Below are 24152 nucleotides of genomic sequence, written 5' to 3' on the forward strand. Positions count from 1 at the left end.
TACAAATAAAATGTTTTATCCAGACCTGGGGCTTCCTCCCGCCCCATCCGCTCGGATCACTCGCACGCCACCGTCCTCAGTCTCCTCCAGCTCCAGTACCGGGTCCCGTCACTTCCGTCAGTCGGAGCCAGTCTGATGTAAGAGAAGTGTGCGGTTTGCGTATCTCTCCAGCAGCCATTAGAGTGATACGTAGAGGGCGCACTTCTCCGGCGTAGACTGGCCCTGACTGGCTGTGTGGGGTCCCGGTTCCCAAAACTGCAGACAGCGAAGGACAGCGGAGTGGGAGCGATCCGAGCGGATGAGGCGGGAGGAAGTCCCAGGTACGTATAAAACTTTAATATATTCAGCTCTGGTACACTAAGTGAAAATAAATGGACGAGAAACAAATGTATCTATTCTCTTACTTCTAAAAATGTTTTTTTTTTAGATGTCCCACAGTTTTATGTTAGGTTTAAAAAAGTAGATTTATTGTTTTGTCTCTGCTCAATGACAGTCTTTCCATGTCTCAGAGAGCTAAAACGATCCCTTTTTAATCTATCCACTACAGTCAGAAGCTTTTCTCTTACAGGAAAGGAGTTTCATTGAGGGTTGAGGAGAGCACAATGGTCACCTCTCAGCAATTCAGCATGGCAGATCGCTAAGCAATGTCATGGGGCCAGCTGTACTCACGCTAGATATCTCGGCTGGGACAGTACTGAATGATCATCTTGCCTGACGATCATCTAGCGTGAGTACAGGGCTTAAAGTGGACCATAGATGAAGCACCCTCATGTATTTTACCATATACTGTATATCAGTGGGAACATTAGAGAAAACCCCTACCCTGCTCTCTGCTTCATCCTTCACTGCTCAGCCTGCTTGTTATCAGCCCTGATAAAATCCCTCACTGAGCATTCAGTCTGGCTTTGCTCAGGAATCATTATAGCTGAATTTTAATAGCAGATCCTGAAGGGGGCAGACTTGGGCTTGAAAAGACATCAGAGAAGACAGGCTCTGCTATAATGATTCCTGAGCAAAGCCAGACTGAATGTTCAGTCAGGGATTTTATCAGGGCTGATTACAAACAGGCTGATCAGTGAAGGATGAAACAGAGAGCAGGGTAGGTGTTTTCTCTAATGTTCCCACTGATCTATATGGTAAACTACATGATGGTGCTTCCTCTCTGGTTCACTTTAACCTTGGAGAATTATTTGCCTGGATGAGATCACTGAAGCTGCGTACATTTCTGAGAATGAATTCATACAGATACACGGACTGTTTAGTCTTATATAATGAAGACATGTTTGTAAAGTATAAACAGATAGCACAGGAGAATGCATGTAAACAATCACACAGATATCAGTGCTGAGAGGGGTGGGAACTGTTTACCTTTCACTGCTTCTCAATTGTTTTTACTACAACATACCTCTGTGTATCCACTGATAGGCGTCAATTCACCAGAGGTTACCAACCTATTTATCTCTTGGGAGGTAATTTACCTCCTGTGATATCTCCAAATAACAATTCTCCAGAAGTATAGGGGAAAATATCGACAGAGAGAAATGCAAGAGATAAATGTGAGATAAGTATGAGATAAATAAGTGATAGTTAGTAGTTAGTTTTTCTCCAAATCACAATTCACCAGGGAAGAAAGGGGGTATGGCCATTCGTTATTTTTTCATCTCTTTATCCCCTGAATGAACCTGGAGATATCGTGGTTTTCACACAGCAGCTGCTGCTGTGGAAGATGGAGCCTTTTGAGCTTACTCTGTTAGGCCTGGTGCACACCAAAAACCGCTAGCAGATACGCAAAATGCTAGCAGATTTTGAAACGCTTTTTCTTCTTTTTCTGTAGCGTTTCAGCTAGCATTTTGCAGTTTTGTGAAGCGTTTTTGGTGTAGTAGATTTCATGTATTGTTACAGTAAAGCTGTTACTGAACAGCTACTGTAACAAAAACCGCCTGGCAAACCGCTCTGAAGTGCCGTTTTTCAGAGTGGTTCGCGTTTTTCCTATACTTAACATTGAGGCAGAAACGCCTCCGCAATCCAAAATCTGAAGCAGCCGGGAGTATGCGTTTCTGCAAAACGCCTCCCGCTCTGGTGTGCACCAGCCCATTGAAATACATTACCCAAGCGTATCCGCAGCCGCAAGCGGATCGCAAAACGCAGCCGAACCACTCTGGTGTGCACTAGGCCTCAGAGCTTGCTTCTATTATGAGGAGACAAAGGCGCAGGAAAATGGTCTGTTTAATCGCCCCTCGTATTTTTCATGAGAGAACAGTTCTTGATAATTTTACTGAGACAGAGGTGGTGAAGAAGTTCAGACTCACTCGTGACATGATTTATGATATGATCCGGCAGTAAAAGGCGGGAATATTCTGGTCACGTAGTGGTAAAACTCCGCCTCCTACCCACAATGCTTCACTTTCAAGCTTACAGAGAGGAAAAGTATCCCATGTAAATCATTAATACTGATTACCTAACTCTCTGCTTTCTCACACTTTCCTCATGCATATCTCTCCATTATCCCCTGCTATCGAACGCTTTTCTCTCTGTCCTCTCACACTGGTGAATTGACTCCAGAGTGTTAAAATACCTCATGAGATAAACTACCTACCTTTTTTCTCTTAGTAAATCCTCTCTGGTGAATTGACGCCATAGTGTCTTTACAACTGTCTCCTGCTGGGTATACACCATGTGTTTTCCTGCTCGATCCGCGGGTCGATCGGGATCGATTCAACTATTTCCAACGTGCTCGATTCAGGCTTCGATCGTTCCTGCCGATTTTGCATACTTAACATGCAAATCGACGGCAGGAACGATCAAAGCCCGAATCGAGCACGTCGGACATAGTCGAATTGATATCGATTTACCCGCGGATTGAGCGGGAAACCGCATGGTACGTACCCAGCATTATGCTGGGAATACGCCATGAGATTTTCTGGCAGGTAGATGGATAGATAAATTCTGACATGTCCGAGCTTATTCGATAGTTTTTCTGATCGATTTCTCATAGAAGTGAATGGAAATCGATCAGAAAAATTATCGATTTTCTGATCAGAGAGAAAATCTGCTGAAAATTCTGACTGTGTAATCCCAGCACAACAGTCTAGTACAGATGGACAATGGCCTTAATTCACTAAGCTTATCTCCTGTCTTTAATAACGTTTCTAGAGTTATCACCATGGTGATGAGGCATGTGAGACATTTTACCTCAGGCAAACCTAAAGTTAACTCTTCTGTTTTTAAGTTAACTCTTCAATCCTTAAAATAACTCCAGAATTGTAGACAGGCTGTTAATTAACTGCGTGTGAAAATAACTACAGAGGAGGTAACTTAAAGAGACACTGAAGCGGAAAAAAAAAATATGATATAGTGAATTGGTTGTGTACTATGAATAATTACTAGAAGATTAGCAGCAAAGAAAATATTCTCATACTTTTATTTTCAGGTATATAGTGTTTTTTCTAACATTGCATTATTCTATAATATGTGCAGATTACACAACACTCAGCATTCAAAATGAGTCTTTCAGAGCAGTCTGAAGTAATGACCTCTCCTCTAGCAGAGGAAAAGTAAACAGTTCAGGAACAGTTGAGATAATAAAAGTCAGATAACAGCCCTCTCCAGGACTAACTTAGTCGGAGAGCTTAATGGCTTGTTTGCATAGAGATAACAACTGGAGTTTCTCAACTCTTCCTGTACTGGAAACAATTACACTGATGTATCTGATCTTAAAGAGGAGCTGTTAGGTATAGGGTCTCAGAGAAAATAAACACATATATCAGTAGCTAAAGATTGGCTGTACTTACATTACATATGCATTTCACTGTCCACGTTTGTACTTCACAGAATTTGTATATAGTATATGCAGAGATAGATGCTCCTGACAGCTCATGGCAGGCTCCATGTTTGTGAAGCCAAATGTGTCGTCATGTCCTGCCTGCTTCTGATCACAGATAAGCTCGTTCTTGAACAACACGGTGTGCAGTGAATATTAATGAGCCATGTGGCTAGGAACAATAGCTGACTCCTGCAGTGTACTCTGCCCAGAGATTTATCAGTGTTTCGCGCTGGACTGATTACAAGCTGCTGTAACGTCTCATTAGCAGCCGAGGGGAGGGCCCCAGAATGCTTTGCAGTTTAGCTGCGGCTTGCGTCTTTATGGGTCTATAACAGACTTTAAGATAAGCACACATCAAAGGTAACTGAAATGTTTATCTTCACTAATGGCTTTTGAGCTTCCTTCTAAACTGTTTAACACAGGAGAATAGAGGTTTAAATTAGCTTCTGCAGCCTGACAGTTACTCTTTAATGTTTTATTTCTTAGCTGTGCTACACATACAAATCATAATATTTTTTTTTCGCTTCAGTGTCTCTTTAACTACAGAGGAGGTAATGTAAGGAATGAAGAGAGAAAATAACTCTCTCACTGTGTGGAGGTAAGTTTTCTCTTGCCTTATCACCAGCATCATCTTAGTGAATTGAGGCCAATGTGTTAATAATTCTTGCAATGTGCACAGTTTGCATTTAGAGAAGAATAAATGGCAGGGCAGGGAAGGGCAGGCTTCCCCCCCCCCCCCCCCCCAACATGCATTGTTTAAAAGGAAATACACACCGCCTCACTTCCGGCAGTGACAGACAGAGGGAAATAACGACAGGTTTTCAGCTATCTGTATATAAAAAATAAAATAAAATTAAAAACAAAAAAACACCTTTTGATTGGAGATCTACACCCAGAACGGGAATTCCATCAAAATTAGAGACTTTAAAAAGAATCAGACATGGAATATATATTTTGTCCTCCGGCCGCATCCCAGGAAGTACTTCTGGCCACAGCCAGCCGCGTCTCAGCTTCTGAGCCTCAGGAATGAGCACAGAGAGGTGGTGAAGAGGCGGGGAAAGGCATGGAAAGGTGGGGAAGGGGTGTTCCTTATACCAAAGGGGCGTGTCTTTCCTGCAAAGGACGCACCTTCCTGTTTCAAGCTACCGTCAAGCTGCTTGTCTGTAATTTCTGTGGTGGGGGAGAGGGTCGCGGACCGCAGTGACCAAGTGGGAGTTGTGCTGAGAGGACACACGGGTATGTGCTTGTGCATGCTTCTGTGTCCCGTTTATACCTGCCTCGGGTACACTTTAAGGTACACAAAACTAGATCGAACATTTCAACCAAAAAAAATGCTAATTACCAGAACTTGCTCCATCGTAGTCCAGGGCATATCCATTGTAGGCGGGCTGCATGGGTCCCATCTGGATGATAGATCCGGGGGGCGGGACCTTCACCTGGCTGGGGTGGGAGTATACAGAGGGGGCGTACACGCTGGGGGCGTAGATGCTGGGGATCCCGGCTGTGGCTGCCTTTCCGGCTTCATACACTGAGGAGAGAGAACCAGAGGTTAGAGTTACTGGTAATCCCAATATTACAGAGAGCGAATGGAAATCTGCCATGCTAAAAACAAACCCCGGTATGAGAATAAAGACATAACATTTGTAAAAAGCTTTTCTGCTAAATACGGAATTGCCTGTGGTTGTGTTTATGGAGTGTCGATTTCACACTTCAAGTTTTCTGACACTTAAATGGCGTCATGAGGGAGTAGTGCTCGTCTGCTGAAATCCTGTCCAACAGCTAATGGTGCAAAGCGGTAAACAGGACATTATCAGCTGTTTACCTGCGAGACACCGCAAACCAGCGCAGGGGCATTTGGGCACCATAGGCTGTAATATGAATTGCGGCTACAGTGGTGCCCAGACAGTAATTTGGGCACCATCAAAAGACAGAGCCCAAATTACTATAAAAACGTAGGCGTGTGTAGAGGCAAACAGTGGTGCAGAGGCTGCAATGTAGGGATCAATATAGCAGACAAGTCACTGATTCCATACGGTGGTGGAGAAGAGCACTTGGGGAGGCGGGCCTTGAGAAATAAGCAGGGGAAAGACATAATTCGGCCGCCTCCCCCTGCTTATTTGACAAGGCCCGCCTCCCCAAGTGCTCTTCTCCGCCACCGTATGGAATCAGTGACTCGTCTGCAATATTTATCCCTACATTGCAGCCTGTGCGCCATTGTTTGCCCCTACACATGCCTGGCTAAGACAGCCAGTAATGACTGCCTGAGCTGATAGGCGAGTGTGCAGCGGACGCTAAACCCAAACCTGCGAGCGATCTGCCCAGATTGACTCACCTCCCGCGACAGCCGATCGAATTGTCTACACAGCTCCGCCGCCCCTCCGCATAGCAAAAGAGCATGCAGTCACCTACACAGCTGACACACGTCTGTGAGAGCCGCCCACTGATGTCGCCCTAGGGGGTCGGGTCTCGGTCCCCAACAGGCGACATAAAACCAAGGTGTGTACGCACCTTTACATCACTATCGCTGTAATAATGTCTCCCGTATTGCACAGCACTGTGTAAAAGGTGCGCACACACTTTTGACAGTTGTCAAACACTCCTGATCGTCGGTTGAGGTAGTCATTATGGGCGGCCTCTGCCGACTTAAAGGGACACTTAAGTCAAAAAAAAAAAAAAAAAGAGTTTTACTCACCAAGGGCTTCCAATAGCCCCCTGCAGCTGTCCGGTGCCCTCGCCGTCTCCCTCCGATCCTCCTGGCCCCGCCGGCAGCCATTTCCTGTTTTGGTGACATGAGCTGACAGGCTGGGGACGCGAGTGATTCTTCGCGTTCCTGGCCACAATAGCGCCATCTATGCTGTTATAGCATATATCATATACCACATAGCATATATCATATACCACATAGCAGCATAGAGGATGCTAATGTGTCTGGGAACGCGAAGAATCACTCGCATCCCCAGCCTGTCAGCTCCTGTCACCGAAACAGGAAGTGGCTGCCGGCGGGGCCAGGAGGATCGGAGGGAGACGGTGACGGCACCGGACAGCTGCAGGGGGTTATTGGAAGCCCTAGGTGAGTAAAACTCTTTTTTTTGTTTGACTTAAGTGTCCCTTTAAGTGAACCTGTAACAAAACAAAAAACACCCTCTGGAAGCCTCAGGGTCCCAATGAGGCTTTCCCCTCCTCCATAGCCTGGGGGAATCAAGCACTGGCTTTCCCGAAATTCCCTGACGAGGGTGCGCCTGCGCGAGTAATATTTGCCTACCGATATCCCCTGCTGGCGCACTAGCGGTTCTCCGTTTGGGTAAGGCAGAAATAGCCGAACCCGATCGGATCCGCTCTACTGCGCAGGTGCAAAGGACTCGCGCCTGCGCAGTAGAGCGGATACAATCTGGTTTGGCTATTCCCGACTTTACCCAGAGAGCTGCATGTGCGCCTGCGCAGGATGGCGGTAGGTAAACATTTACCTCACCACTGTTTGGGGGACTGCAGCGCTGCATTGCCAGGACACCGGAGGACAGGGGAACCCTCGTTAGGATCCAGAGGCCTCCCCCTCCCGAGGAGAGTATACCCAAGAAGGGTTTTTTTTCTGGACAGGTTTTCTTTAAAGAGACACTGAAGCAAAAAAAATAAATGATGATATAATGAATTGGTTGTGTAGTACAGCTAAGAAATAAAGCATTAGGAGCAGAGACATAAGTCTAAAGGTGGCCATACACTGGTTGATTTGCCATCAGATCCGACCAACAGATCCCTCTCTGATCGAATCTGATCAGAGAGGGATCGTATGGCCACCTTTACTGCAAACAGATTGTGAATCGATTTCCCCCCCCGCCGCATACATTACCTGCTCCTGCCGGCGCGAGTCCCCCTCTGTCCCGGCGGCTTCTTCTCCGCGCTGGGTTCCGGACCGGCTGCAGCTTCATTGAACTGCCTGTCCGGGGAAGCTTAAACAGTAGAGGGCGGTCTACTGTTTAAACTTCCTGCCGGGACAAGAAGTTCAATGAAGCTGCAGCCGGTCCGGAACCCAGCGCGGAGAAGAAGCCGCCGGGACAGAGGGGGACTCGCGCCGGCAGGAGCAGGTAATGTACTGCCGCTAGCGTCGGTCGTCGGGCATTGGAACGACGCTATCGACGCACTCCCGACTTGCCAGCGATCGAACAAAATCTTCTGCACGGACGGATCGACGGGAACTATTGATTTCGGACAGAAATTAATCGTTCTGTCAGCGTTTGCGCAACGATTTCACAGCAGATTCAATCACAGTGATCGAATCTGCTGTATATTGGCGGGAAAATAGTTAGGTGTATGGGCCCCTTTATATTGTCCGGTACAGGAAGAGTTAAGAAACTCCAGTTATCTATGCAAATAGCTATTGAGCTATTGAGCTATTGAGCTTGGTGTGTTTGAAAGTCACAGAGAGCTCTGACTGCTGATTAGGTTATCTCAGCTGTATTGTGTTTTTGTTTTGCAGAGAACAGTTCAGGACAGGTCAAAAGATCACTGTCCTGCTCTGTAAAAACTAGGCCTGTAGAATGCTGAGTAATGTGTAAACTGCAAATATTAGAGAATGATGCAATGTTATAAAAAAAGCTGTATAACTGAAAATAATGAGAATATTTTCTTTACTACCAATGTTCTAGTAATTATCCATACTACACAACCAATTCATTACATCATCATTTTTTCCCCCCTTCAGTCTCTCTAAGTCAGGCGTGAGTACAAGGCTTGGTATGTTAGAAATAATAGAATAATCAGCCAGCCCACATGTAGATGAAGGCAGGTGACAGCGATACAAACTTACAGGCTCTGGGGCAGCAGCACTTCTCGGGGCAGCAGGGGCAGCGCACATAGCAGCAGCAGGTGTGGGGGCAGCATTGGCACCAGCAGATGCCAATCAGGAGGAAGACCAGGAACGCCGCCAGGACGATGAGGACGACAAACAGCCAATCTGCAAAACAGACAAACGCCAACTGAGTAACCACAGATGAAGCATACAGGGCTTGTGAGCGGGTCAAACAACACAGAGAGAGCAGCCAGCAATAATCACAGGTGTAAATAACTCAGGCTAGCATGCAAAATTGTATGCCGCTTGGAGTTTGGGCTATTAAAATTGTCCACACGTGCAGATGATTGGCCCGAATCCAAGCAGCACCCCAGAAAGATTTAAAGAGACTCTGAAGCGAGTCTAAATTCTCTTTATTAACTTGTATTCAGCAAAACGAGAGGTTTATACCCCCCAAATCCCCCCCTGCAAAATCCACTACTTTCTTGGTCGTAGATTTTGCTGCTCATGGAGGCAGAGCTATGAGCCGCAGCTCCGCCTCTCAGCGTGTCAATCTGCCGGCGGATCTCCGCCTCTCCCCGCCCCTCTCTGTGAAGGAAGATTGAGAGGAGCGGGGAGAGGCGGCGATCAGCGGGGATTGATGCGCTGAACGGCAGAGCTACAGCCCTAAGCTCTGACTCTATGAGGAAGCGCTCCCCGGACACAGAGGGGATTTGTGGGGTATAAATCCCTCGTTTTGCTGCGGGATAGTGGCGGTTTAGCAGGGCTTATGGTGCTTCAAATTAATACAAGTTAATAAAGAGAATTTAGACTCGCGAACAACTGACGTGAGCAGTAAGTGCACTCCCCACCTTCAAAGACAACTGAGGTGAGAAGAATATGGAGGCTGCCATATGTATTTCCTGTTCAACAATACCAGTTGCCTGTCCTTGGTAAGAGTACTTGTAGAAGACAGCAACAAAGAACATCTATCAGGCCCTGGGCAATGTAAGTGTGGGTACATGTAAGAGTGATGTGCAGGTACTCTGCAGGGGAAGGAGGAGATTCTTCCTCTATTACACATTCTTCATGCACAATCTGAACATGGATCAGGCCCTAGGCAATGTAACTGTGGGTACATGTAAGAGTGATGTGCAGGTACTCTGCAGGAGAATGAGGAGATTCTTCCTCTATTACACATTCTTCATGCACAATCTAAGCATGGATCAGGCCCTAGGCAATGTAAGTGCGGGTACATGTAAGAGTGATGTGCAGGTACTCTGCAGGGGAAGGAGATTCTTCCTCTATTACACATTCTTCATGCACAATCTGAGCATGGATCAGGCCCTAGGCAATGTAACTGTGGGTACATGTAAGAGTGATGTGCAGGTACTCTGCAGGGGAAGGAGGAGATTCTTCCTCTATTACACATTCTTCATGCACAATCTGAACATGGATCAGGCCCTAGGCAATGTAACTGTGGGTACATGTAAGAGTGATGTGCAGGTACTCTGCAGGAGAATGAGGAGATTCTTCCTCTATTACACATTCTTCATGCACAATCTGAGCATGGATCAGGCCCTAGGCAATGTAAGTGCGGGTACATGTAAGAGTGATGTGCAGGTACTCTGCAGGGGAAGGAGGAGATTCTTCCTCTATTACACATTCTTCATGCACAATCTGAGCATGGATCAGGCCCTAGGCAATGTAACTGTGGGTACATGTAAGAGTGATGTGCAGGTACTCTGCAGGGGAATAAGGAGATTCTTCCTCTATTACACATTTTTCATGTACAATCTGAGCATGGATCAGGCCCTAGGCAATGTAAGTGTGGGTACATGTAAGAGTGATGTGCAGGTACTCTGCAGGAGAATGAGGAGATTCTTCCTCTATTACACATTCTTCATGCACAATCTGAACCAGGTTTATGGGTGACAGACAACACCTCTGTGTTCAATGTGCACAACATTCTCAGTGGATTCCCTGCAGCTCTGTGGGGAGTGCATATTTAGAGTATAGTACTACTGTGTAACAAACTAAACCTGAGACAGATGAAAGAAACTATTTTTGATTGGTTTCTTTAATTTTTGTGTACTAAGCACAGCTATTACTGTATGTATAATATATGAGGACTATCTGAGAAATACAACATTTTATCATATTTTCTATTTTAATTACAGTTTAAATTCACTAGCAGTCGGAGTATATTTTCCCGACTCCAGGTACCCAAAAATTGCTCTGACTCCTCGACTTACACTCCACAGCACTGGGTTCTACTTCCTGATTCATGGAAGCAGACATCTTGTTTACAGCCTGTACTTTCAAATGGTCTCATCTGCCATAGGCAGTCATGTGATACAGGGGAGGGATCAAATTACAATTAGTGATTAGCCACAAGGGGAATTACACAGGATAAACTCTTTAAATTCGTATTGACTCACACCTGCAACAAGCATGCAGCCAGTAGTACTGAGTCACACCTGGAACAAGCATGCAGCCAGTAGTACTGAGCCACACCTGGAACAAGCATGCAGCCAGTAGTACTGAGCCACACCTGGAACAAGCATGCAGCCAGTAGTACTGAGCCACACCTGGAACAAGCATGCAGCCAGTAGTACTGAGTCACACCTGGAACAAGCATGCAGCCAGTAATACTGAGTTACACCTGGAACAAGCATGCAGCCAGTAGTACTGAGCCACACCTGGAACCAGCATGCAGCCAGTAGTACTGAGCCACACCTGGAACAAGCATGCAGCCAGTAGTACTGAGTTACACCTGGAACAAGCATACAGCCAGTAGTACTGAGCCACACCTGGAACAAGCATGCAGCCAGTAGTACTGAGCCACACCTGTAACAAGCATGCAGCCAGTAGTACTGAGCCACACCTGGAACAAGCATGCAGCCAGTAGTACTGAGCCACACCTGGAACAAGCATGCAGCCAGTAATACTGAGTTACACCTGGAACAAGCATGCAGCCAGTAGTACTGAGCCACACCTGGAACAAGCATGCAGCCAGTAATACTGAGTTACACCTGGAACAAGCATGCAGCCAGTAGTACTGAGCCACACCTGGAACAAGCATGCAGCCAGTAGTACTGAGCCACACCTGGAACAAGCATGCAGCCAGTAGTACTGAGCCACACCTGGAACAAGCATGCAGCCAGTAGTACTGAGCCACACCTGGAACAAGCATGCAGCCAGTAATACTGAGTTACACCTGGAACAAGCATGCAGCCAGTAGTACTGAGTCACACCTGGAACAAGCATGCAGCCAGTAGTACTGAGCCACACCTGGAACAAGCATGCAGCCAGTAATACTGAGTTACACCTGGAACAAGCATGCAGCCAGCAGTACTGAGCCACACCTGGAACAAGCATGCAGCCAGTAGTACTGAGCCACACCTGGAACAAGCATGCAGCCAGCAGTACTGAGCCACACCTGGAACAAGCATGCAGCCAGTAATACTGAGTTACACCTGGAACAAGCATGCAGCCAGTAATACTGAGTTACACCTGGAACAAGCATGCAGCCAGTAGTACTGAGCCACACCAGGAACAAGCATGCAGCCAGTAATACTGAGTTACACCTGGAACAAGCATGCAGCCAGTAGTACTGAGCCACACCTGGAACAAGCATGCAGCCAGTAATACTGAGTTACACCTGGAACAAGCATGCAGCCAGTAGTACTGAGCCACACCTGGAACAAGCATGCAGCCAGTAATACTGAGTTACACCTGGAACAAGCATGCAGCCAGCAGTACTGAGCCACACCTGGAACAAGCATGCAGCCAGTAGTACTGAGCCACACCTGGAACAAGCATGCAGCCAGTAATACTGAGTTACACCTGGAACAAGCATGCAGCCAGTAGTACTGAGCCACACCTGGAACAAGCATGCAGCCAGTAATACTGAGTTACACCTGGAACAAGCATGCAGCCAGTAGTACTGAGCCACACCTGGAACAAGCATGCAGCCAGTAATACTGAGTTACACCTGGAACAAGCATGCAGCCAGTAGTACTGAGCCACACCTGGAACAAGCATGCAGCCAGTAGTACTGAGCCACACCTGGAACAAGCATGCAGCCAGTAGTACTGAGCCACACCTGGAACAAGCATGCAGCCAGTAGTACTGAGCCACACCTGGAACAAGCATGCAGCCAGTAATACTGAGTCACACCTGGAACAAGCATGCAGCCAGTAGTACTGAGCCACACCTGGAACAAGCATGCAGCCAGTAGTACTGAGCCACACCTGGAACAAGCATGCAGCCAGTAGTACTGGGTCACACCTGGAACAAGCATGCAGCCAGTAGTACTGAGTTACACCTGGAACAAGCATGCAGCCAGTAATACTGAGTTACACCTGGAACAAGCATGCAGCCAGTAGTACTGAGTTACACCTGGAACAAGCATGCAGCCAGTAGTACTGAGCCACACCTGGAACAAGCATGCAGCCAGTAGTACTGAGCCACACCTGGAACAAGCATGCAGCCAGTAGTACTGGGTCACACCTGGAACAAGCATGCAGCCAGTAGTACTGAGCCACACCTGGAACAAGCATGCAGCCAGTAGTACTGAGCCACACCTGGAACAAGCATGCAGCCAGTAGTACTGAGCCACACCTGGAACAAGCATGCAGCCAGTAGTACTGAGTTACACCTGAAACAAGCATGCAGCCAGTAGTACTGAGCCACACCTGGAACAAGCATGCAGCCAGTAGTACTGGGTCACACCTGGAACAAGCATGCAGCTATATCAGCTGATCAGTATATTTATTCTCAGTTGGCAAGTCAGGAATTCTAGGCGGTGAACAGAATGACCTGATAAATATAATGTTATCACATGTAAATGGAATATTGCAGCCCCCTCTCCTCAGGCGTCTGCAATGGGCACTGTTCACCAACATCTGTTTTCTGCAGCCCAACGCAGTAACACACAAGACAGCGATTTTATCAACTCACACAATGAGAAAAACAGTCTCACAATGAATAAAGAATTAAACAACAAAGTGACAAGAGCAATTCTGTCTGGAAAACAGGCCAGAACCATCTGACAGCCCCCCAAAGGTATCCTTATAACCCCTCTGACCTGCCAAGACCACCAGCCCAGGAAAGCCAATGCAAACTAGATAGAGGAAAACATAGGGCACTAAAAAAACAGCGATAGCACTCTTACTACGCTGCCCCTTTAAGGCTTTGCGCAGACTATACCCGCTGTTACACACTGCGGTAACGCAAGTTTCTCTGATAGCGCTGCATCCATTACAAAGGCATCAGTCACAGCTTAATCATTACATTCTGCAACTGAAAACACACTGCAAGTGACTCTGGTCTGCAACAACACACGGCACCAGTCATTGTAGCAAAAGGGCGGTGTGTATTGGGCAGCACGGTGGCGTAGTGGTTAGTGCCTTGCAGCACTGGGTCCCCGGTTCAAATGCCAGCCAGGTCACTATCTGCACAGAGTTTGTATGTTCTCCCAATGCCTGTGTGGGTTTCCTCCAGGCACTCCAGTGTCCTCCCACATCCCCAAAAACATACAGGTGAGTTAAAGTGGTATTGTCAACATAAAAATCAAATTTCAACAGCAACTGGTCGGAGTGTATTAAGTGATAAAGATGCTAATACTGCATTCAAAACTTTTTCTGCTGTTATGGCTTGGAGTTATCACATACTTTAGGAGCACTGGCCCATTAATAGCCATTGCCATTCAGTTGCATGCTGGGGGTTCTTTTTATCTATAATATATTATTCCTCTTCCATTTCCCTGCCTAGCTGCTTATCAGAAACACCCTCTTCTCACTTGTGTTTACAAGCAAGGCTGAGGTGACTCAGTGATTGGATGTGACAGTGCAGTTCCTAGTATACACCTCAGTGGGAGTGTCAGAAGACTCTGGGAGGAGGGCAGCTAATGAATACACAATGAGCAAGAGAAGGGAGGGGGGAAAACAAGCAGGGCTGTGGAGTCGGTCCAAAAATCCACCGACTCCGACTCCTCAGTTTAGGATTCCACCGACTCCGACTCCTCGACTCCGACTACTCTAATTTGCATATTACAATTTTGTTGATTAAAAGTATGTAACATGAAATTCGTCTCTTAACTGCCAACGCTTAGGAATTTTACAAGACAACTGAAGTGAGAAGAATATGTAGACTACTATATTTATTCCCTTTAGACTAAAACTAGTCCTTGGTAAGAGTACTTGTAAAAAGGTACAAACCGGAACAAAGAACCTCTATCAGGCCCTAGGCAATGTAACTGTGGGTACATGTAAGAGTGATGTGCAGGTACGCTGCAGGGGATTGAGGAGATTCTTCCTCTATTACACATTCTTCATGCACAATCTGAACCAGGTTTATGGGTGATAGACAACACCTCTGTGTTCAATGTGCACAGCATTCTCAGTGGATTCCCTGCAGCTCTGTGGGGAGTGCATATGTAGAGTATAGTACTACTGTGTAACAAAGTAAACCTGAGACAGATGAAATTAAAGTTTTATACATACCTGGGGCTTCCTCCAGCCGCCTTCAGGATAATCAGTCCCTCATTGTCCTCCTCCACCACCTGGATCTTCTGCTATGAGTCTAGGTACTCGAGCCAGTCGGGCGTAGTGCGCATGCACACACTTCGCCGCCAGGAGCATACTACACCTGTGCAGCACTATTGCACAGGTGCAGAATGTTCCTGGCTGTGGGAGCGGCATGCGGTCGGACAGCGCTGACTGGCTGAATTACCAGGACCCATAGCAGAAGATCCGGGTGGTGGAGGACAGCGAGGGACTGATTAGCCTGAAGGGGGCTTTTCATCCGTCTTAGGTACCCTTTAATTTGTAGTCACCAAACCAAATTTTAACAACATATCAAATTGTTTGATTTCATCAGCAAAGGGAGTGCATACATTTGCATAAATCAGCATCAATGCAGAATTATTTCCATCTCATTGACCATCTCTGTTAGTGACACAGCTAAACATCAGGCTTTATTCTTACAGCATAGATGTTATTTAGTGTATATATAAGAGATTCCTGTGTACACATCATATATACAGTCACAGATATGTATATCTGACCTTAAAAATACGGGGACTGTTTTATTGAAGCAGCACAAGTAACTAATTTTGATTGGTTTATTTCATTTTTGTGGACTGAGCACAGCTATTACTGTATATATACACATTATTTTTGATGACTATTATCTGAGAAATAGAACATTTTATCATATTTTCTATTTTAATTACAGTTACAAATTCATTAGGAGTCGGAGTCTGTGCATTTTTTCCCGACTCCGACTCCACAGCCCTGAAAACAAGAGTCAGGGAGGATATGATGTCAGCATTAGCTTGGCAAGATGGCCACTGCCTAGAATAGGATTTCCTGCTTTTCCTTTATAAAATTCACAGGAATCATTACATGGACAGCGCAATACATCTGTTATGTAAGTAGACGTAGTATTTATTTATGTGTTTTTTATTTCTAGGTTAGCATGGGTGTCACTTGTTCTTTAATTGGCTTCCCCTAAATTGCTCCTAGACTAGGATACATGCACTACACGATACATACATAGACATATGACTATGGTAGGGATTCGATTGTGAGCCCCACTGAGGGACAGTTCGTGACAAGACAACATTCTCTGCACAGCGCTGCAGAAGATATCAGCACTATATAAATATTAAATAATAATACTAATAACAATGCATAGATGGCTGTGCAAGTACTTTCACACTATACCCATTATGGTGCGCATCCTCAAAAATAGGATTGCAATTGACACATACAATCGAGCACATTGTCCACAGACGTATGCCGACACCGCAACTGTTGCACCTGCATCGTCCGGTAATGCGCAGCATGCTGCATGTAACTGCAACCAAACTCACCGCACTACAAACACCGCGATGTGCTGCAATAAGCAAAACAACGAGAAAAAACTGAATACAGCACTAAACAAACACTAAACCAGGCCAAGAAACACTAGAACATCCGGCCTTGTAGCCTCGGGTAACCATCTCACCCGATACACAAGCTAGTCAAATAGGAATAGGCAGACAATCTTCACAAATCTGTCAGTTTGACCAAAAGTAACTCCTGGTACACACCATGCAATTTCCCATCAGATGAGTAGAATAGATCATTTCCGACATATCCAATCTGCTTTACGATCGTTTTCTGAAAGATTTCCCAATCATTTCTATACAAAAATCGATCAGAAAAACTATCAGAAATCAGATCAGACCTGTCAGAAACGATCTATTCGATACGTCTGACGAGATATTGCATGGTGTGTACCAGGCATTATGCTGGGTACACGGTATAATTTTCCGTCAGATCGACGGATCTATTAGATAATTTCCGATCAGTCTGACCGCATTCCGATGGATTTTGGGTACTTAGCGCAAAATCGATCTTAAACAATTTGGATGTCTACACACGATGCAATTTCTTATCAGATCTCTGGTCGATCTGATGGAAAATTGTTCCCATGTAGATGGGGCTTTAGGTAACCTGTACAGCTGATAAACATGAAAGAGCTGTTTGTCAACAACCTAATAAAGTTTTATGAAAAAAAAAATCTTTACAAGCACTTCCTAAATATTGGCACACATTTGTGAACAATCTTCTGTGCTCGTCTATTGTGTGTGTTTTAGTCTTGGTGGTGTTTTTGTGTAAAGGTCCAATGAGGGGGTTAGTAAGGGGGAGTATTTAGTGGTATTACTGGGGGAAGGGAAGAGACAGTCGTTCTCAGTAAACTAGGCATGGAACAATTACCTTCCATGTTATCTATCTGAAAGTCTGGCAACAGTTCAGTGACACCTGAGGTTTTACCTACGGGACAAAAGAAAAATACGTTACTAAAAAGAGATTTGTGCCAGAAAAAAAAGAGAACTGTTCATAACAGGGGTGACAGAAGACTGGAGGAAGCATGCCTGTGACATAACACTGGGACAACCTGAACTCCTGTGCTAGACTGGATTGTGGAAGGAATTCAGCATTTGTATAACTTTTCACCTAATCCACCCCTCTGATAATCTGTTTTGTGTTATAAAGGATTGCCATTTCAGCTAATACTGTGGAATTTGTCAAAAATCTACAATAAAGAGAATATGTAACTTCTGTATAAAGAGAAAAATATCCGCTTTCTCAAAATTGACCTGTAGGTGGCACTGTTTTCCCACTCCTAAGAAAACAAATAACATTATTAAAGGGAATGTCAAAGGAAAATAAAAAAAATGAGTTTCACTTACCTGGGGCTTCTACCAGCCCCATGCAGCCATCCTGTGCCCTCGTAGTCACTCACTGCTGCTCCAGTCCCCCGCTGGCAGCTAGTTCTGCTTCTACCAGCCCCATGCAGCCATCCTGTGCCCTCGTAGTCACTCACTGCTGCTCCAGTCCCCCGCCACCAGCTAGTTCTGCTTCTACCAGCCCCATGCAGTCATCCTGTGCCCTCGCAGTCACTCACTGCTGCTCCAGTCCCCCGCTGGCAGCTAGTTCTGCTTCTACCAGCCCCATGCAGCCATCCTGTGCCCTCGTAGTCACTCACTGCTGCTCCAGTCCCCCACTGGCAGCTAGTTCTGCTTCTACCAGCCCCATGCAGCCATCCTGTGCCCTCGCAGTCACTCACTGCTGCTCCAGTCCCCCGCCACCAGCTAGTTCTGCTTCTACCAGCCCCATGCAGCCATCCTGTGCCCTCGTAGTCACTCACTGCTGCTCCAGTCCCCCGCTGGCAGCTAGTTCTGCTTCTACCAGCCCCATGCAGCCATCCTGTGCCCTCGCAGTCACTCACTGCTGCTCCAGTCCCCCGCCACCAGCTAGTTCTGCTTCTACCAGCCCCATGCAGTCATCCTGTGCCCTCGTAGTCACTCACTGCTGCTCCAGTCCCCCGCCACCAGCTAGTTCTGCTTCTACCAGCCCCATGCAGTCATCCTGTGCCCTCGTAGTCACTCACTGCTGCTCCAGTCCCCCGCCGCCAGCTAGTTCTGCTTCTACCAGCCCCATGCAGTCATCCTGTGCCCTCGCAGTCATTCACTGCTGCTCCAGTCCCCCACCGCCAGCTAGTTCTGCCTCTACCAGCCCCCTGCAGCCATCCTGTGCCCTCGCAGTCACTCACTGCTGCTCCAGTCCCCTGCCACCAGCTAGTTCTGCTTCTACCAGCCCCATGCAGTCATCCTGTGCCCTCGCAGTCACTCACTGCTGCTCCAGTCCCCTGCCACCAGCTAGTTCTGCTTCTACCAGCCCCATGCAGTCATCCTGTGCCCTCGCAGTCATTCACTGCTGCTCCAGTCCCCTGCCACCAGCTAGTTCTGCTTCTACCAGCCCCATGCAGTCATCCTGTGCCCTCGTAGTCACTCACTGCTGCTCCAGTCTCCTGCCACCAGCTAGTTCTGCTTCTACCAGCCCCATGCAGCCATCCTGTGCCCTCGTAGTCACTCACTGCTGCTCCAGTCCCCCGCCGCCAGCTAGTTCTGCTTCTACCAGCCCCCTGAAGCCATCCTGTGCTCTCGTAGTCACTCACTGCTGCTCCAGTCCCCCACCGCCTGCTAGTTCTGCTTCTACCAGCCCCATGCAGCCATCCTGTGCCCTCGTAGTCACTCACTGCTGCTCCAGTCCACCGCCACCAGCTAGTTCTGCTTCTACCAGCCCCCTGCAGCCATCCTGTGCCCTCGCAGTCACTCACTGCTGCTCCAGTCCCCTGCCACCAGCTAGTTCTGCTTCTACCAGCCCCATGCAGCCATCCTGTGCCCTCGTAGTCACTCACTGCTGCTCCAGTCCCCCGCCTCCAGCTAGTTCTGCTTCTACCAGCCCCATGCAGCCATCCTGTGCCCTCGTAGTCACTCACTGCTGCTCCAGTCCCCCTATGCCAGCTAGTTCTGCTTCTACCAGCCCCATGCAGTCATCCTGTGCCCTCGCAGTCACTCACTGCTGCTCCAGTCCCCTGCCACCAGCTAGTTCTGCTTCTACCAGCCCCATGCAGTCATCCTGTGCCCTCGCAGTCATTCACTGCTGCTCCAGTCCCCTGCCACCAGCTAGTTCTGCTTCTACCAGCCCCATGCAGTCATCCTGTGCCCTCGTAGTCACTCACTGCTGCTCCAGTCTCCTGCCACCAGCTAGTTCTGCTTCTACCAGCCCCATGCAGCCATCCTGTGCCCTCGTAGTCACTCACTGCTGCTCCAGTCCCCCGCCGCCAGCTAGTTCTGCTTCTACCAGCCCCCTGAAGCCATCCTGTGCTCTCGTAGTCACTCACTGCTGCTCCAGTCCCCCACCGCCTGCTAGTTCTGCTTCTACCAGCCCCATGCAGCCATCCTGTGCCCTCGTAGTCACTCACTGCTGCTCCAGTCCCCCGCCACCAGCTAGTTCTGCTTCTACCAGCCCCCTGCAGCCATCCTGTGCCCTCGCAGTCACTCACTGCTGCTCCAGTCCCCTGCCACCAGCTAGTTCTGCTTCTACCAGCCCCATGCAGCCATCCTGTGCCCTCGTAGTCACTCACTGCTGCTCCAGTCCCCCGCCTCCAGCTAGTTCTGCTTCTACCAGCCCCATGCAGCCATCCTGTGCCCTCGTAGTCACTCACTGCTGCTCCAGTCCCCCTATGCCAGCTAGTTCTGCTTCTACCAGCCCCATGCAGCCATCCTGTGCCCTCGTAGTCACTCACTGCTGCTCCAGTCCCCCGCCGCCAGCTAGTTCTGCTTCTACCAGCCCCCTGCAGCCATCCTGTGCCCTCGCAGTCACTCATGGCTCCTCCAGTCCCCCGCTGCCAGCTAGTTCTGCTTCTACTAGCCCCCTGCAGCCATCCTGTGGCCTCGTAGTCACTCACTGCTGCTCCAGTCCCCCGCCGCCAGCTAGTTCTGCTTCTACCAGCCCCATGCAGCCATCCTGTGCCCTCGTAGTCACTCACTGCTGCTCCAGTCCCCCGCCGCCAGCTAGTTCTGCTTCTACCAGCCCCATGCAGCCATCCTGTGCCCTCGTAGTCACTCACTGCTGCTCCAGTCCCCCGCTAGCAGCTAGTTCTGCTTCTACCAGCCCCCTGCAGCCATCCTGTGCCCTCGTAGTCACTCACTGCTGCTCCAGTCCCCCGCTAGCAGCTAGTTCTGCTTCTACCAGCCCCCTGCAGCCATCCTGTGCCCTCGTAGTCACTCACTGCTGCTCCAGTCCCCCGCCGCCAGCTAGTTCTGCTTCTACCAGCCCCCTGCAGCCATCCTGTGCCCTCGTAGTCACTCACTGCTGCTCCAGTCCCCCGCTAGCAGCTAGTTCTGCTTCTACCAGCCCCCTGCAGCCATCCTGTGCCCTCGTAGTCACTCACTGCTGCTCCAGTCCCCCGCCGCCAGCTAGTTCTGCTTCTACCAGCCCCCTGCAGCCATCCTGTGCCCTCGTAGTCACTCACTGCTGCTCCAGTCCCCCGCCGCCAGCTAGCTCTGCTTCTACCAGCCCCCTGCAGCCATCCTGTGCCCTCGTAGTCACTCACTGCTGCTCCAGTCCCCCGCTGGCAGCTTGCCGACCTCGGAGGTCGGCGGGACGCATTGCGTACATTTTTACGCATTCCCGCTAGAGCAGGAACATTAACACATACATTTTTACGCATTACTGGTTCAATGCGTAAAAATTTACATATTGAACTAGTAATGCGTAAAAATGTATGTGTTAATGTTCCTGCACTAGCGGGAATGCGTAAAAATGTACGCAATGTGTCCCGCCGACCTCCCAGGTCGGCAAGCTGCCAGTGGGGGACTGGAGCAGCAATGAGTGACTACGAGGGCACAGGATGGCTGCATGGGGCTGGTAGAAGCAGAACTAGCTGGCGGCGGGGGACTGGAGCAGCAGTGAGTGACTACGAGGGCACAGAATGGCTGCATGGGGCTGGTAGAAGCAGAACTAGCTGGGGGTGGGGGACTGGAGCAGCAGTGAGTGACTGCGAGGGCACAGGATGGCTGCATGGGGCTGGTAGAAGCAGAACTAGCTGGCGGCGGGGGACTGGAGCAGCAGTGAGTGACTACGAGGGCACAGGATGGCTGCAGGGGGCTGGTAGAAGCAGAACTAGCTGGCAGTGGGGGACTGGAGCAGCAGTGAGTGACTACGAGGGCACAGGATGACTGCATGGGGCTGGTAGAAGCAGAGCTAGCTGGGGGTGGGGGACTGGAGCAGCAGTGAGTGACTGCGAGGGCACAGGATGGCTGCATGGGGCTGGTAGAAGCAGAACTAGCTGGCGGCGGGGGACTGGAGCAGCAGTGAGTGACTACGAGGGCACAGGATGGCTGCATGGGGCTGGTAGAGGCAGAACTAGCTGGCGGCGGGGGACTGGAGCAGCAGTGAGTAACTACGAGGGCACAGGATGACTGCATGGGGCTGGTAGAAGCAGAACTAGCTGGGGGTGGGGGACTGGAGCAGCAGTGAGTGACTACGAGGGCACAGTATGGCTGCATGGGGCTGGTAGAAGCAGAACTAGCTGGCGGCGGGGGACTGGAGCAGCAGTGAGTGACTACGAGGGCACAGGATGGCTGCATGGGGCTGGTAGAGGCAGAACTAGCTGGCGGCGGGGGACTGGAGCAGCAGTGAGTAACTACGAGGGCACAGGATGACTGCATGGGGCTGGTAGAAGCAGAACTAGCTGGTGGCGGGGGACTGGAGCAGCAGTGAGTGACTACGAGGGCACAGTATGGCTGCATGGGGCTGGTAGAAGCAGAGCTAGCTGGGGGTGGGGGACTGGAGCAGCAGTGAGTGACTGCGAGGGCACAGGATGGCTGCATGGGGCTGGTAGAAGCAGAACTAGCTGGAGGCGGGGGACTGGAGCAGCAGTGAGTGACTACGAGGGCACAGGATGACTGCATGGGGCTGGTAGAAGCAGAGCTAGCTGGGGGTGGGGGACTGGAGCAGCAGTGAGTGACTGCGAGGGCACAGGATGGCTGCAGGGGGCTGGTAGAAGCAGAGCTAGCTGGGGGTGGGGGACTGGAGCAGCAGTGAGTGACTGCGAGGGCACAGGATGGCTGCATGGGGCTGGTAGAAGCAGAGCTAGCTGGCGGCGGGGGACTGGAGCAGCAGTGAGTGACTACGAGGGCACAGGATGGCTGCATGGTGCTGGTAGAAGCAGAACTAGCTGGTGGCGGGGGACTGGAGCAGCAGTGAGTGACTGCGAGGGCACAGGATGGCTGCAGGGGGCTGGTAGAAGCAGAACAAGCTGGTGGTGGGGGACTGGAGCAGCAGTGAGTGACTACGAGGGCACAGGATGGCTGCAGGGGGCTGGTAGAAGCAGGACTAGCTGGCAGCGGGGGACTGGAGCAGCAGTGAGTGACTACGAGGGCACAGGATGGCTGCATGGGGCTGGTAGAAGCAGAACTAGCTGGTGGCGGGGGACTGGAGCAGCAGTGAGTGACTACGAGGGCACAGGATGGCTGCATGGGGCTGGTAGAAGCAGAACTAGCTGGCGGCGGGGGACTGGAGCAGCAGTGAGTGACTACGAGGGCACAGGATGGCTGCATGGGGCTGGTAGAAGCAGAACTAGCTGGCGGCGGGGGACTGGAGCAGCAGTGAGTGACTACGAGGGCACAGGATGGCTGCATGGGGCTGGTAGAAGCAGAACTAGCTGGCGGCGGGGGACTGGAGCAGCAGTGAGTGACTACGAGGCCACAGGATGGCTGCAGGGGGCTGGTAGAAGCAGAACTAGCTGGCGGCGGGGGACTGGAGCAGCAGTGAGTGACTACGAGGGCACAGGATGGCTGCATGGGGCTGGTAGAAGCAGAACTAGCTGGCGGCGGGGGACTGGAGCAGCAGTGAGTGACTACGAGGGCACAGGATGGCTGCATGGGGCTGGTAGAAGCAGAACTAGCTGGCGGCGGGGGACTGGAGCAGCAGTGAGTGACTACGAGGCCACAGGATGGCTGCAGGGGGCTGGTAGAAGCAGAACTAGCTGGCGGCGGGGGACTGGAGCAGCAGTGAGTGACTACGAGGGCACAGGATGGCTGCATGGGGCTGGTAGAAGCAGAACTAGCTGGCGGCGGGGGACTGGAGCAGCAGTGAGTGACTACGAGGGCACAGGATGGCTGCATGGGGCTGGTAGAAGCAGAACTAGCTGGAGGCGGGGGACTGGAGCAGCAGTGAGTGACTACGAGGGCACAGGATGGCTGCATGGGGCTGGTAGAAGCAGAACTAGCTGGTGGCGGGGGACTGGAGCAGCAGTGAGTGACTACGAGGGCACAGGATGGCTGCATGGGGCTGGTAGAAGCAGAACTAGCTGGTGGCAGGGGACTGGAGCAGCAGTGAGTGACTAGGAGGGCACAGGATGTCTGCATGGGGCTGGTAGAAGCAGAACTAGCTGGTGGCGGGGGACTGGAGCAGCAGTGAGTGACTACGAGGGCACAGGATGGCTGCATGGGGCTGGTAGAAGCAGAACTAGCTGGTGGCGGGGGCCTGGAGCAGCAGTGAGTGACTAGGAGGGCACAGGATGTCTGCATGGGGCTGGTAGAAGCAGAACTAGCTGGTGGCGGGGGACTGGAGCAGCAGTGAGTGACTACGAGGGCACAGGATGGCTGCATGGGGCTGGTAGAAGCAGAACTAGCTGCCAGCGGGGGACTGGAGCAGC

General features: G+C 49.8%; 1 protein-coding gene across 2 annotated transcripts in view; it reads right to left on the reverse strand.

The window, feature by feature from the left end:
* Positions 1-24152, reverse strand: part of LSR (lipolysis stimulated lipoprotein receptor) — a 56027-nt gene that overhangs the window by 11098 nt on the left and 20777 nt on the right. The window contains exons 4-6 of one of the 2 annotated variants that reach the window (XM_068243288.1): positions 17357-17413; positions 8625-8771; positions 5166-5351 (exon numbers count right to left, since the gene is read on the reverse strand). In XM_068243288.1, the coding sequence (XP_068099389.1) occupies positions 5166-5351; positions 8625-8771; positions 17357-17413 (390 nt within the window). The remainder of the gene's footprint in view (positions 1-5165; positions 5352-8624; positions 8772-17356; positions 17414-24152) is intronic. The other variant, XM_068243289.1, reaches the window with a different exon arrangement.

This window comes from Hyperolius riggenbachi, chromosome 6 (assembly GCF_040937935.1).
Source record: "Hyperolius riggenbachi isolate aHypRig1 chromosome 6, aHypRig1.pri, whole genome shotgun sequence".
Classification (NCBI taxonomy): domain Eukaryota; kingdom Metazoa; phylum Chordata; class Amphibia; order Anura; family Hyperoliidae; genus Hyperolius; species Hyperolius riggenbachi.